General features: G+C 41.7%; 1 protein-coding gene across 2 annotated transcripts in view; it reads left to right on the top strand.

The window, feature by feature from the left end:
* The first annotated feature begins 3,223 nt into the window (after positions 1–3,223).
* Positions 3,224–15,898, top strand: part of kcnab1b (potassium voltage-gated channel, shaker-related subfamily, beta member 1 b) — a 34,930-nt gene continuing 22,255 nt past the window's right edge. Inside the window, exons 1-2 of one of the 2 annotated variants that reach the window (XM_041054991.1) lie at positions 3,420–3,495; positions 9,576–10,133. In XM_041054991.1, the coding sequence (XP_040910925.1) occupies positions 9,919–10,133 (215 nt within the window). In that variant the 5' untranslated portion in view covers positions 3,420–3,495; positions 9,576–9,918. Of the gene's footprint in view, positions 3,496–9,575; positions 10,134–15,898 lie in introns of both variants that reach the window. The other variant, XM_041054992.1, reaches the window with a different exon arrangement.

The following is a 15,898-nucleotide window of genomic DNA, read 5'->3' as shown; positions in this document are numbered from 1 at the left end:
AATCCATCCAATAGTTGTTGAAACATTACACTAAAAAAACCACACCTCCATGGAGTTGCCAGAGGAAATAGTGGGATTTATCATCTGTGTACCATGAAGGTCACATTTTTTGGCAATCTTTCCAGTAGATGCTGAGATATTTCACTGCTTTAACCCGCTGGTAGCACTAGAAAGCAGTGTGTGTACAGTATCGAGTGTGGTGGTGTCAGTGCTCCACATCATAGATTCCACAGGTGTCTGCAAATCAGCAGGAGGGATGAACACCATTCTTCTTCTTTCCTCTTTTTGTGTTTTGATGATGGTTGTGAAAAACACTGGTCCAAAATATCCTATATTTGTTATCTCCCTCCTCTCATTTTTTCAGTTTTTTCTTTTAATTTGTTGCTGTGTAGAATAGTTTGTCTTTTTCTCCCAAGCTCTGCAATTACATCAGCAGCACATGAAGATGGTGCTTAGGTATTCATTACAAAACCTGCCCTGTATACATTCTCTGTATGCCATAAGGTCAACATCTCAGCAACCACCTCTTTTATTGTGGTGCAAAATAAGACAGAAGTATTATTTTTGTCGGATTTATAAGCTGGCTGGGTGTTTGTTTAAAAATATTTCTCATTCTTTCTTGAAAAAGAGACGTCAGTGTCAGTAAGATTACCTGATTAAATCAAGCTCAAGTTTTCAGTAGCACCACAGTAATGTAATACATAAATTACACTGTGATGATAACACAAATAAAAAATCTAACACTTCCTACCTATGGCCGCTTGCTTCAGCTGCTCTAACAGTTTTTCAGCTCCTTTATTCACTGCTCACAGGCCCAAGCTGGGAGGATGCTGGAAGCCTCAGCCACAGGCAGGAGAAGGCATAAAGCCAACAGAGCCAGTGAGGTCTTCATCACTGAATGACTTGCATTTTCTTTATCAGCTCATCTGTTATGTTTTTCCTCGATCAAATAAGCTAAAAATGCCATCCCAATGAGGAAATTCACAGTTTTTCCTGCTTTCATTGGCCAGTTTTTATTTTATTTGTCAAAGGATACATACCACCCCACCCTACTGAGGAAATGCTTTTGGAATTACCAGAAAATGAAACCCAGGAATTTTTTTTCCCTTGTCAACTTGGTCTATATTTTTATTCACTCATGGTCATATAAAAAGTAATATGAAGATCATAATGGTTGAAGATTTTACTTTAGCCTCTACATCTACTGAACCTTTATGATTAATGCAAGGAAGAGTGCAAACCAAGAGTGAACTGTAACAATGCTGATCTGTGAGAGCAAGTTAAGGCATCTGCACATGATTGACCACAGTGTTTTTTTATTCCACTGTGAGGGTCTGATTTTTCTAGCAGCGCTGCGTTACTGCCTGCAGGAGTCAGATTGTGTACAAGCGTTGATGAGTCACTCTGGTCTTGGAGGGAAGAGTGAAGAAAAGACCTCACATATCCAGGAACTGAAATAGACTAAATGCTCTGCGTCTGCCTCTCACACTGCACACTGAGTGGGAGGACGTAGCAGACACACAGAGGTGCTCTCAGCTCCCCCACATTCATCCGACATCTCATCTCCGTTTTCAGCCTATATGCTCATACAGAAAGGCCTATGAATGAGTGATGGATGTGCCAGTTAGTGTGTGTCCCCGTGTGTGTGTGTGTGTGTGTGTGTGTACGCGCATGTGTGATAACATGCATTCACTTCCATCTTCATGACTGTCTCTTGAAAGCTGCATGTTCTTGCATGGACAAAATGTACAAATGTAATTCAATAAGGCTTCAGGCTCTAAAGGTTTGACGTGCAGATGTGAAACAAGGATTTTCTTTATTTCTGTATCCCCTCAGTCCACAAGAGGGCAGGCAGGTACAACTAACCAAGAAAGAAGAGATCCACTTCACATGCAAGATATAGTGTACATGCTTTTTATGCTAATACGCTTATATTTTGGTATAGGCTTACTGAAAAACAATTACACAACTTTTACCACTATAAACGACCTCTACCTTTCTCTTACTCTCAAATCAAGCAGACAAATGATAAAACTTGTGATATATTCACAGTACAAACAAAAGTTACCAAACAATAAGTAAGGTAGTTAATAAAAATCAAAGTATATTTTCAATATCTAAAAACTAATATTAACTAATGGTTATGGACTGTTGCCAAATTAATAAGATTTAAGATTAGCAAGGCAATGTTAAATAGCGGCCACTGTTGCCACAAGTGCCAACTACATCGCACAAATTGAGACAATGTGTTTACTTCCTGTTTTACTTTTGTGGTATATTAAAAACATTGATATATTAGTCCATGACGTGCTGTAACAGAAGCACAAATAAAGAGTTGTAAAATTAGGGAACTGATTAAATTCGTTACAGTTACGCAGCAATATTTAGTTGAAGGTTGCTAACATTTGTTAGCTTAGGCTACCTTAATGATAATACCAGACCAACTTAGGTCATAGCAGCAAAACCTCTGAGTGTATTGAACTCAGCAAGAATGTTTTTTTTTTTTATTGCTTATGAATTCAACTTTTTATTTGTTTATTTACTTTGCATCACACATTGTCAGCAATGGCCTTTTGTTGACGACAATGCACATTAAATGCCTTCCTCTTATATGAACTGTCGTTGACTCTTCATATCATCTCTATTTTTTTCTCACAGGCAACTTGGACTAGCTGTACATGCAACAGATGTATCAAGAAGATATTTCTGACAAGCAGACAGATATATCCCTCCGGCTTTGTTCGGCTTGCCTCACAGACAAGCAGGCTTTTCTCGCTGGAGCCGCCAGGAGCTCAAACAAAAGCTGCCTTTGTCTTTTAATTTGTCAATCATCTAAGAATAAAAGTTGACATCACAGGTATGGCACACAGAGTGGTTTCTGGCCGCCTAGCCGTTATCTCCTTTGATACTGGCGGTGTGTTAATTTTATTTGTGTGTGACTGTATCTGTTTGTCCAGCTGTCTCGGCTTTGTCTGCGCACATGTGCACTTTGTTTGATATATCTACGGAAATAGTGTCATTACTCTAAATCACTCCGTTGGCCTTGGGCTTGATAAAAACTGTTCAGCAAACAAACACAGATATCCTCTGCAGTCCCACATGACCGGCATTGCATTGCACTTACACTGAGATGTTTTTAGGCCATATTCTCTCCACAGGACGACTAAATATATTGAAAGAGATTTGCTAACAAAAGAAAGTGTTCCGCCAGCCTGTAGGAGACAAGGTTGATCCAAACATGTATCTCAAGGCAGCCTGTAGTGAGATCCCCGTGCCCAGGCAGAGAGGGGGGCCGAGGCTGGACCGCTGCCCCAGTTCCATCCAGCAGAGGCAGGGGGCAGGAACCAGGGTGTACGCCTCGAGCCCCACCAGCTGCCTTCCAGGAAGCTTCGAAGTGAGCAGATCTCGAGAGGAGCAGAGTTTGGACGAGCTTCTTCATGTACACAGCCACCTTTTTCAGGCATCGGTCCTACCTGGTGCCAGCATGGTCTACAGGTAGGATGTTACCATACGTTCTGAGGAAGGGTGCATAAACCTAAATGACCAAATTTAGTACATTTAGATAAAGTCTTTAAATTTAGGCCACACTGCATTATCTTATATAGTGATAAAGAGATTGTAGAAGGAGATTTACCTCACACAGGTTTTAAGTTACTTACATTTTGTATCATTTTGGTTTATCATTTTGATTCTGCATAATAATAGGCAACTTTTTTTTGATATTCTAAAGTAAATGCAGATTTAGTCTGAGCCCAATCAGGGTAAACAGCTGCCTGTTTGTCAGTTTGCTCCAAGTTGTATCATTCATGAACCACTGGAAGTAAGGATTAAAGTTCAGTTCTGCTCAGCAGAGCCCCTGGTCCTGTTAAATACCTAATGCTTTCATCATCTCCTGATAAGGAAGAGTCTGCCTTAGCGCAGCAAGACCCAGCACTAATTCCCCTCCGTAATTAGACTTGGCGTATAAGGCGCATGAGGCCGCCATCAGACATACGGCAATGTCTTCAGTGGCTTCGGCAGGTTTCAGTGCTGTGGAAAGACTGACTCTTAGCTGAGTAGTATATTGTATATGACACCAAATCCACATTCTGCCTTATATGATTGCGTGTGTGTGTGTGTGTGTGTGTCTGTCTGTGTGTGTGTGTGTGTGTGTGTGTGTGTGTGTGTTAGAACCACGAGTGTGCCATAAATTTGTGTTGTACCCTGACTGTACATCAAGAGCATGAATTTTTTTTTGAACAATGTCTTTAATGAGCAGTTGTTTAAAGAACATTTGGACATTTACATTTACTATTTGCTTTCTTGCCAAGAGTTAGATGGGAGGATTTATACCATTTTCAGGTTAATTACCTGCTGGTCTGTATCTTGGCTGGGCTGGCTCTGTGACTGTCTTGCGGTTTTTACATTTTTGTTTTTGTACAGATTTAAACAAATGAGACATAATGTGTTAATTAGTGAGTTGGAGGTGCAGGTTAGGTAGATTTTTTTTTAATCCTTAGACAGAGCCAGGCTAGATGTTTCCTCCCCTTCCCAAGTCTCTGCTGCTGGTGGCTGCTTCATATAGAGTCGAATAACTGTGTAAACTAAAATGTCCAACTTCTTATGCTAAGCTAAGTTAATAGACTGCTGGCTAGTTTCAGATTTAGAGTACAGACGTGAGAGTGATATCAATCTTCTCATCCAACTCTCAGCAGTCAAGTGAAAAATGTCCTTAATGTTAACCCTTTAATATATTGTAGCAGCCTAACTGATGATAACAAATCCAAGAAGTTCATTTGCACATATAGCTTTATATCTGCGTTGCACATGACAGTTAAAACAGTAATTACCCAGATGTACTATTGAAGTGTTTTATTGTGAATAAATAAACTTAATTCTTCCCCCACATTGTTCACGGTGAGCTGTTACCTGAGAAAGATTTTATTTCAATAAAACTCCAACACAAGCTTGTAACTCATTTATCCTGGGGTTGAAATTCTGCAGGTACACTTGATCAATACCAAATCTATAAAACACTCTGTGCTTCACCATTAGAAATAAATGGCTCTGCATCCACTTCGATTTTCCCTCTATGAGGCCAAATCCCTGCTGGGCAAACACATATGGTCACTAGGCATCTGTAGGGGCTGTCACAGTAAAGATGTCAGCATTCATCAGTGCCACCAAATGCATTGCATTCAAACCTCGATGAGGTTGTGGCAGAAGCTGGCCTGATAATGACAGTGATGGTGATAATTGTAAAAGTCACAATGGTAGGAATGATGATGATAATGGGAATAATAGTAATAATAATGGGGTGATGATGATGATGATGATGATGACGGGATAATATAATGACTAAATTGATGGTTATGATGCTGATGAAGGAAGGATGGCAATTTCCTTGAGTGGAGGTGGTGACGATGGTGATAAGATAAGATAAATCTTTATTGTCATTGCATCATACTTCAAGTAATCAACAAAGTTGATGATGACGACCTTGCATTTTCATTGAACACCTCATATTGTCTGATTCAGAGTCAAGCGCCTTCATCAGTATTTCGTGCATGTTTGCTGGCCCCGAGTGAAATTTGTAGTGCTTAATAACTGTGACCATTACGTCTACATGGAGACAGTACCACCCTATTAGGGCAGATTAAACAACCCATTCTTCCTCTGTGGTGTTGTACGTGCGTTGCATCGTAATGACTTGCGCTCCCGGTCTAATGTGCATCGTAGGGGAACGACTACAGACTTTGGATGTGAAGGAGAGTCCCACATTAAATGGTGACTGAGGGAGAGATGGGAAAGAGGGATGAGGGAGAAGAGATGACGGGGGGGGGGGGGGGGGGGGGGGAATGTGAGGAGGAAGGGGGAGATGCAGGAACAAATAGAGAAAGAAGCGATCGAGCAGGGAGAGAGTGGGACTGCTGCAGCAGTGATGTCACAGACAGCTTGGAGAGGTTTCCCCTCTCATTATCTCTCATTTTCTCTACAGGAGGTTTGTGCTGATAAGGAAAACTATCTATTAGATGTTCAATAGCTTTTTGATCGTAACAGTAAAATGTGAAACACGAAACTCTTTTAGTCAAGCAGCAGACTGTTTACAGGGCTGCAATTATGTGACATGGAATCCAACGTTCCTGAGGGCTTTATTTAGACAGCGGTGGCTATTATGAGAGAGGAAAATCGCTGTCCTCTGTATAAATAGATGCAGCATTTTGGTGATACGCAGGCAGTGCTAGCAAGCTATGCTGACAGATGTTCCAAACTGTGGGAAAACCAGGGTTAGGTTACTGTAGAGGGATTTGCCAGTCTCCTCAGTGCGGCGTCATGGTCGCTCAACAAGCTCACCGTATGGAGGTTTGTGTCTTAGCAACAAAGTTTCAGAACTCTATTATAGGTTCTTACTGGAGCAATTACGGCAGAGTGGTTTGCCTCAGGGTAAACGGCGTTATCGCCTACTGGGGATTCCAGCCGAGAATGTAACAGTTCTAGTTGACGCTTTTGACTGACACACTTTTAAATGGGATCGACAGGGAGGAAGTTGTAGCCTTGGAGGTGCTGGTGACATTAGAGGGATGTTTGAAACTTTGTCCAACAGCGCAGTTACCTCTCTCTCCAGAGCGTCACAGAGAGATGTGCTCGAGCCAAAACACAGTTTGCCGGCAGGCAAAGAGTCTGTAGAAGATGTGCAAATGGCAGCACAAAAGAGCTGTGGCTCACTTTTTCAGCTTTTCTAAAAGGTTGAACATTGTAAAGAGCTACTCTACTGACTTCACACATCAAGATCAGTTCTCTTGCCACGAGGAGCACTACTCAGGCTGTGAAAATGAATACCTTGAATAAAGTGTTCTAAGCCTCTGAAGGGATTTTTCCAAAATTTGTGAAAATGATCTTAATCATGCCATCATGGTAATTTCTGCTTGATCTTTGAGTCTTGAAATCCTTAGCAGAAGGTCTGTGTTATTAACTGGGGGCAAGAGTTTTTGAATTATGTCTAATAACCCGTATTTAAACAGGCAAGGTTTAACAAATGAAGCCATGGTGTTGCATTATTGTTAGCATAATGATTGGGTATTACAGGATGCAGCATTTTTGGATCTTGACCCACATTACTGACTGAAAGCCAGCCCTCTGCCGCTTTCATTTTGACCATGTCTTAATGTGACTTTTGTCAGTCTCCCAGTGACCTTTTCAGAAACGTGCAACCCTAAATCACTGCTATAGTATTTGTTTTTTTGTTTTTTGTTTTTTTGTTTTTTTTTTACAAATGTCTGAATCAATATGAGATAGTTATTAGTTGTTTCATCTCTGGATGTCTGCAGCATTCCTGTGAATTACGTACTTTACAGTAACATAAAATGGTTTTATAAGTTCACATCAAATGCATTACACAGAATACTTCAGTACAACATATAATTTCTTACCTTGTATACAATCTGGCCAGCCATCCTCAGCAACTCCTCCTCCCAAATGCTCCTACTGACCCAGAATCCAACGTCGGCATCAAAATTGCCAGGGCCCTGCCGAGCTCACAATTTACCAGTGTCTTCTGTTATCAGATGCAATCACAAGGATATAAATAAAACTGTGTTGGCCTCGAGGTTTGTGGATGTTCAATGAACCATGAAATCCTGCATTGTCACATTGCTGCTCAGTGGGGGAGGAAAGTAAGACGCTGCACTGCCTGAACACTGGTTAGTGCTTTATTTCATTGTGCCACTTCAAATGATTTGTTACTTAACATCTGCTCTGAGATGTCAGTGTCAGCGTAGGTCTCTCTGGGTTCTTCTTTAAACCTGAAATGAACTGTGCCCCGTAGATTTTCACAGTGCATAAAAGAAATTGCTTTGAAATTATGTCATGGCTCGCTGATTGGAAGTGAGGGCTTATTACATGATCACAAAGGTTTCAGCGGTATAAAAATGGCATATACTGTGATGGTAGACAACAGAAAGAGGGGGCAGCAAGTAAAATGCCTCATAAGTCATCCACGGTGAAGTGAAGCGTGCCTGTGACATGTAGGTTACTGTAATCATCCACAATATGCCACCTCAACATCCTGCCCGAGGTGGATTTCTCCAAGTAAATGAACACACACACACACATCAACTCACATCAACTCAGCTGCCTTCCATTCACAATATACCTCTATCTCTCTTCCTCTCGCTCTCTCTCTCTCTCTCTCTCTCTCTCTCTCTCTCCCTCTCTGTGAGTGTGTGGCGCCATAGTGAAAAACACTGCAGTTCTTTCAGCCAGTCAGTCAGAGCCAGTTGCCTATACACACAGTCTCTCTCTCCCCTCATTCAGTGCCTGGCTCACTCTCTCTACGCTCAACACGCGCCGCTCATCGCCTCCTCACTGCATCTGTCCTCTTCTCTCTGAAATGAGGTACCATGCATCCTCCTCTCTCCTCCTCCTCCTCTCTGCTTGTCCGCTACCATTCCAGGGTCCCTTTATCAAACAGAGCATTCTTGCTTCAAAGCCAGGAACCATAAAAGCTGCCTTACTTCCTTGAGGACTTTGGAGACGGGACAAGGCTGTTTGCCGGGTCTGAGGACAGCTGCTGGAAACACTGCTGCCGCCGCTGCTGCTGCTGTTGCTGCTTCTGCTGCTTCTGTTGGGATGCAGATCTTTGCGGGACCTCTGCTTGCTGTGTAAAAACCACTTGATTTCTCCAAAAGTCAGTCAAGAATCTCATCCTCTGCCTCATCCTTGTTTCTCAGAGAGCGCTGACATCTCATTGTGTGTAAGAACGAACACCTGTATCCATAAAGATGTGGTTTTATGCGTGTATGTGTGTGGTAAGTGAATGCAAATGCAGCTGTTTGCCAGAGAAGATTTGTGAGTGAACGGGATTTTATTTTCAGGCGTTTGCTACACTGTGAAAGCATGACCTTATTTTAAAGATGTGTGACAGGAGTGAGAGGGTGTCTGTGATTATGTGTGCGCGTGTGTGGTGTTGAGAGCACAGTGTGGTGGTGCAGTGTTACTCTCTTCACTCCAGGTGTTTGACTAAAAGGCTTAGCCGTGGTTTGAGGGCGAGGAACACTCCCCAGACACCCACAACTCCTGGCAACCTGACAAAACCTCCTAGACACCCTTAAGAGAAAAGCATTAAAAGAGGCATCAGAGACAGACTTTGTAAAAAGGAATAGACTAATCAGAAATAAGCAAGAGACCTAATTTGGGTTGAAAAAACGGAAAATATATAGAGTAAGGAAAGGGAGATAAAACAGGGAGGAAAGAGAAAAATGAGATAGAAACACAAATAAAACTGGGGCAGTTTTGCGCTCGTTCTTCAAATTGCCCCGTCGAAGCAGCTTAGAGATGTGAGCAAATAGCATTTAACTGGAGAAAAAGGCACAGAAAAATTAAATACAAAGAGGTTTCACAGGTTTTTCTGAAGTCAGTCTTCCTTCTGGTTTAGCAGGACATTTCTCCCCATCTAGTCACAGCCTCTCTCCTCTAACCTTCTGCGACACACACAGCTGCATTCCCTCTTCCCATTGGGCAACTCTTTAAGCGACTCATTCAGTTCCTATTCTCCTCCATCCTTCTCCCTCCATCTCCATCCTCTCTCATATTTTCAGGTGGTGTCAGAGCAGCTCAGGATCCTCGTCTCAGCTCTCCACACACTAACCAGGACTGCGCTGCTGCTATGTCTAGTTTTTGACATAACCTCAGCTTGAGATTCTTCTTCCTAAAGAAACTGAACAATCTCAGGCTCCCATCATTCCTGCCTGTGGTTTCCATATGAGATTCAGCGGCGCCAGGCAGAACTGGCCTGGACCACTGACTTTCCACTTCACATAAAAACAACAAGGACAAAAACAAGCTCCAGGGACAAGGGAAAAAAAGACTGTTAAGTACTTTAAGGACACAAGCAAAGCCTTGTTTGTCTTGGAGCAGCTCTAGTGGCCTTTGCCAACAGCCATGCAGGTGTCCTTTGCATGTACGGACCACGGCCTGAAGGCCCCGCGTAACGGCGAGCACAGCAAGCAGAACGCCACCAGCCCCAACACAACCAGCCAGGCCCGTGCCCGCTTCCGCACCGTGGCTCTGATAGCTCGCAGCCTGGGCTCCTTCACCCACCGCTACCACCACAACCTCAAGGAGTCCACCGCCAAGCTCACCGGCATGAAGTACCGGTACGTAGACTGACGTGATGATGGAGACTGTGTGAGAGGGTAGAGTGAGGAAGATAGATGAGGTGTGTTAAGTGCAGTTTAGTTTTCTCCCCAATACCCAGTTATATGCTGTGAAAACCTACCACCACTGAGCTGAAAATGAATGAATGAAAATGAATGACAGCATGATAAATGGGAAAACTGTAGAAAAACAAGATACTTAAAATGAGAAGAGTGATTACACAAATTAAAAGCGCCCTGATGGAGACAATGAAGACATATGAGCAGTGACAGGTGATGAGTGGGATGCTGTGTGAGTGTCCTCTTGTGTATGTGCTGAAAGAAACAAAGACATTTTCCAAGATGTAGAGTTATTGGCAACCTAATATAATTATTCCAAATTAATAGCGTCTGTAGAGAACTGGGATCTGGGACAGTTTATGTTGTTTGAAGTGCTTAGAGTTTCAGACATGAACGTGTGAATTTAATCTCTTAAAAGTGCAATTTGAAGAAAGAGATTTTGGAGTGGTAATGAAAAATAAAAACACAGAAAAGATAAAGATCTTCAAGCAGAAAAGTTATATTCAAAGTTTTTCTTTACTGTGGCATTTTGGTAACATCATTCCTCATGATCAGAATAATAAAAACAGACTGATTACACCCGGTACTCAGTATAGACAATACACCAAAATTAAACATTATTCCATGATATAATGACATGACAAAAAAACTTTCAAATGAGATTGTGACAATGAAGCCAACCAAACAAGTGGTGCCATCTCCTGGAGCTGACAAAATCTGTCTATAGTTGGCAAAAGTGGGTGCACAAGTGATGCTGCAGTACAGCATATGTACCATAAGATGCTGTATGAGAGAATTAAACTAGACAAGATATGGCTCATAATTTAATCAACCCAGATTATGTGAAATGTAAGAAACAGATTTGATAATAATAAGAATAAGCTCATCATTGTTTTTCAGATCAATTAACCTCAGTTGAACAGTCAAACTTTATTTGTATTGCTATATTTATTTTTTCTTACAAGGTAGTGCAATATGAAGCACTAATGAAAAAAATTGAGGAATAGAAATTATAAAAGTAAAATCATTTTACCAATGAGATAGACAAAAAAAAAACTATAACCAACGTTACAGTAAAGTGCATTCCACATGATCACAGGAATCACCTCCCTCACTGTATCAACGCTGAGTTTGCTCTTCAACGTCTCTCGTGAGCTTGTTCAGTACCACCAGCATCAGTTTTAATCCACGACCGAATTTGAGATGCCACAATAGCTGGCCCGAGACCACACATTACAGTCTGGAGAGTGTGACAGTAAAGCCGTGCAGTAGATCTCTCCATGTGTGTCTGTGTGGGAGTTGTAACAAGGCTGGGCCAAGTAAACAATGCTCTCTTATCTCAGTGAGTGGGCTCTTAACCCAGACCGCAGGAGCAAAATAGCAGCTTTCACCTCACACTGTTAACTCACTGGAGAGGGTGACATCACCGCTTTACAGTGTCAGGATCTACAGAGAGAGAGAGACGGAGAGAGAGGCTGACAGAAAGAGGGGATGATGGGAAAAAGACAGAGTTGGGAGGAAGAAATTAAAAAAAAGAAAAGAAAGAAAGAACAAAAAAAAAAAAATCTGAGATTGAATGAAAGAGAAAATTGGGCCACTCGGGTCAGTTCACTGAAAAGAGGCAATTAGCGGAATCTGGGCAGATTGGATGCAGAGCAGCTAAATGTGATAAGTGTCTGCTTGTCACACAATCTCATCTCGTTTCCATAACAACATTGAAATGGCCAACTTCAATCTGTTCCCAGCACCAAACAAGCCTGATGACTCCATTGTGCTAACTGGTTCAGCTTTTACAAAAGACTTTTTTTTTTGTTTTTTTCCATTAAGCGAGAAAATTGATTTTGAAATTCTATTGCATTTTTTTTTTAACTCTTCAACTCATTAAAAAAAAAAACTGATACAACAACGGAAGGAGCCACTCTTAGAGATGAATTTTTAGGGAATGTCTTCAGTGTTGATGCAAAGTGTGTGGTTTCATCTCGTGTTGTTTATTTTGGTTTGTAACATGAGGATTTGCTCACTCTTGTAGCTCCCTCTAAAAACAGGTTGAGGATGTTAGCAGTAAAGCTTCCTCCAAGCCCTCGGCAAATCCCCTGTTTTCACCACAGAGAAGCAAATATTGGAAATCTCGTCTGTCACATCCCCTCTCTCTGCTCCCTGTTTGTCTGACATTTTCTGTTTCTTTCTCTTTCTGTACTGTATCTCTCTCTTCTTTTTTTTTTCAAACGTCTGACTCAAAGCTGTTGGGTTAAAGTGGATTCTTGTACTTGCTTTGGAAGCCATCTGACAGGGAACCTCTCTCTGTCTCTTGAAGCGAAGCCAAATCCACAACAAAATCTGTGTCTTACGAACTCTGAACTTTTCTCCACGTGACAACAAATGAAAGCCCTGTTTTCACAAAGACGAGTGTGTGCCATTGTGGGTGTTTGAACTTGCATTACACACATGCATGTGTGTGTGTGTGTGTGCGCTTGGTGTGTGCGTCTCCCCTCTAGGAATAACTGAAGGCGCAGCAAGTTGAAGCAGAAGATGTAGAGTGCAGAGCGAGCAAGCATAAACTAATAATATCACCATCCACAGCATTTTAGTTGTCATGGCGATCCAAATATAGAATAGTTCTAATTGTGGTGCCCTCTAGTTGCCACCTTCCAAGGCTGTTTGACCTCTTCTTGCTCTTGAAATAATATAGAAACCCACAAACGGCACACACATGCAGACCGAAATGTGTGATGTAACAAAACATGCTGTTGTTGTTGGCTTCACAAGTTGTGCAGATTATTTCTGGTTCCTGGTAGGGAGCCTGGATTGAAGTTCATAATGGTCATTAGGCAGCAGAAGGCCTTTTGACAGTCCAGGAGGTTTGGGGAAGATTCCGCTTGGTTGGTTCAGAGCTGCACTGCAGATGGGCACGCAAAAATCCCTTCTGGTGGTTCCTTTGGATGCAGGCTTATCAGTGGCCAACAGAAAAAGAGGCACCCTTTACTGTGTATACAGCTGTGTGTCGACAGAGCGAGTGATGTATAAAGCAAGCATATAAAAAGGGTTTTTTTTTTGGTTTTTTTTTTTTGTGCAAACAACAAAACCAGAAAATTGTGGTTCATACTGGCCATTTCAAGGCATTCGACTCTTAGTTTTCTTGCACAGTTACACGCATTTGAGCTGAATCAAAGTTTTGGAGGGAACTATGAGAGTTTCTGTTCCATTTGTTTGCGTGAAGCAGCCCTAAAGCCGATGTCATTCTCGCATTCACGGATGACTCTGCTGCTGTGCCTCGAGCTTGATCCTTTTAATTAAAAATCTTTTCCCTCTTTTGAGTCCATCTATTTGATAAACCAGTGGACTATCAGACCTCGGAGCCAAAATACTGGTGTAAGTGAGTTTTGCTAAACACTATCTTTTCTCCTGAGTCACCTAAATCATTTATAGCGGAGGATGAATTTCTTCTGCTCAGATTTTACAAATCTGAAGCTTAAAAATTACCGATGACTTGCATTATATTGTTGTCGTGAAATGGGAAAGTACTTTCTCGTTGCTGTTTGTTAAGCCATTTGATCAGCTCGGTCAAGGACACCGTCATTGTGATAGTTTGGTGTGGAATATGCTGCAGATTCTTTTTACATATCAAGCAGCAAGTCAGCAAAAAGTGGGTTTAGACAAGGCGTATGATTGCTTTTAACAGCTGTGGTGAGGACTGATGCGGCCTTTTCCTCTGTCTGCTCGTAGATAATAGTTAGATATTCTGCTGTTGTGGCACTTGTCAGGATGGATGCACGATAAATCGTAGTTGGCCTAGCTGTTGCTCTCTTTGTGTTTTTGTTTTGTAGTGAACTTTGAGTATGTGCATGTGCATGTGCAGGTTTGTTTGCACGACTTCACGCATGTCTGCACTCACAAAGTGTTTGGCAGTGCGTTTCCAGCTCTTTGAGTTGAGTTGCTGTTTTTTCCCAGTTTTTCATCATACATCAAAAGTCTTCATCACCCTTCAGTAAAAGAGATGTGTTTCATGTTCCCACATCGTTTACGACAGTTCTTGTCTCAGCTGTTTGGCTGTGATGTGCAGGTCTGATGATATGAGCCAGGGTGTTGCACAACAGGAGCCCTGTAGCATGGAGCTCCACTCAGCCTAAAGACTAAACAGGTCCCCAGGGATAAGAACTGCCCAATCTCTCAGTTAAACAGCCAGGAAGTTTGCATGGACTCTGCATTTTAATTAAAGGTCACAACTAAAATGTTTCTCTATACACATGATGGTTTTATAATAGTGTTGCCTTACAGATACAATTTGGGCTTTTTCTCTAATTGGAAGTGATGAAACAGAAAGAAAGCACTGCAATAACAGTAATACTAATAGAATAAAATGACTGTAAATTGCACAGTCAGGTTGTTTTCTTTGACTGAATAAGGAAAACCTACAAATAGTCACATATACCTATCCAGAGACACCTATTTGTACCATCTTCACCTCTCTTTAATCTTACTGTTAGTTTGCCAGATGTCGCTAAAAAGATAAATTTATAGTTTCTGAAATTCCTGAAAATGCACTTTAAATTTTCTGTCAAACTTCTTTATCTCAACTCATTCCAGTGGACAGAATGTACGCCTAAACAGAAACTGTGAAATAGTTTTTTATTAGTACTGCGTGAAGGTTTTCTAGTTATCATGATATGATTTTTTTTTTCCCACATTGCTGAGCTCCCTCTGAAATCCACAACGTACGAGAATCAACCACTTCAGATCTGCCCACATGTTTTTCAATACATGATCAACCCACAGGCCACTAGCTTCAATCATGTGTCACTGCCTAAAATACAGTTATTCTGTGTGAGATTCGCTACCCATCAGTCACCTGGGTTTTCTCATACGATGTTTAAATTATAGTTTTGAGATAGAAATGTCCGAGCATTTTGAACAGCCTACCAGAACACGGTAGAATAACACTGTGTACGTGCAAAAGAGTGGTCCTGTAGGTCTGTGTTTAGTGCGCAAGAATGAAAAAAAAAAAGTTGAAACGATGTTGACTTTGTCCCTGTAGAAGAAGAAAGTAATGTCCAGATTCTGACTCAACACACTCCAAACAAACATGCGCATTGTGCAGGCCCCTGTAGGCAGCAGGCTGTCATCTCCCATTTCCCGTTCAGTGTCATATAGGATGCTTTATCTGTAGAGGGCGTTTGATCTGCCTAGACTTGGGGCTTGGACTTGCAACTCTGCAAGCCTCAGTCTGTTGCTAGTGTCTCTTGGTTTATTTGCCTCTCTCTCCTTCTTCACCGCACTCCGTCTCCTTCTCTTCTCCGTCCATACAGCCTATAGGCTTCCTCAGTGATTTTTTTTTTCCCCTCAGCAACTCAGCTGCAGCTTTTCTTTCATATTTCATCTATTCATTTTTCCCTCAAAGTGCTTGATTTCACTTCCCTACTTTCCTCCCACCCACACAGGCCCTGGCTTTGATATATTTAGAATGTGATCCGCCTTTCTCCCCCTGCACTGAATTATTTTGATAACAACATTATGGTTGCCATCAGGAAAGCGGTGGAAACTGAGGAGGTGGGTGTTGTCTAATCCCTCCGCCCATCAAGGTTGCCTTGTGTGGGTTTGCTTAGTCTACATTAATCCCCAGCGAGTGAGAAGTTTTATCTGTTTACTCACAACCTTGACAAAAGTGTTAGCTGACAAATATTGATTTAAACAATCCAATGTCAGGAAAT

The sequence above is a fragment of the Toxotes jaculatrix genome, chromosome 14 (assembly GCF_017976425.1).
Source record: "Toxotes jaculatrix isolate fToxJac2 chromosome 14, fToxJac2.pri, whole genome shotgun sequence".
Classification (NCBI taxonomy): Eukaryota; Metazoa; Chordata; class Actinopteri; family Toxotidae; genus Toxotes; species Toxotes jaculatrix.
Note: the sequence above shows the minus strand (reverse complement) of the source record. Positions and strands in the feature narration are given on the sequence as shown.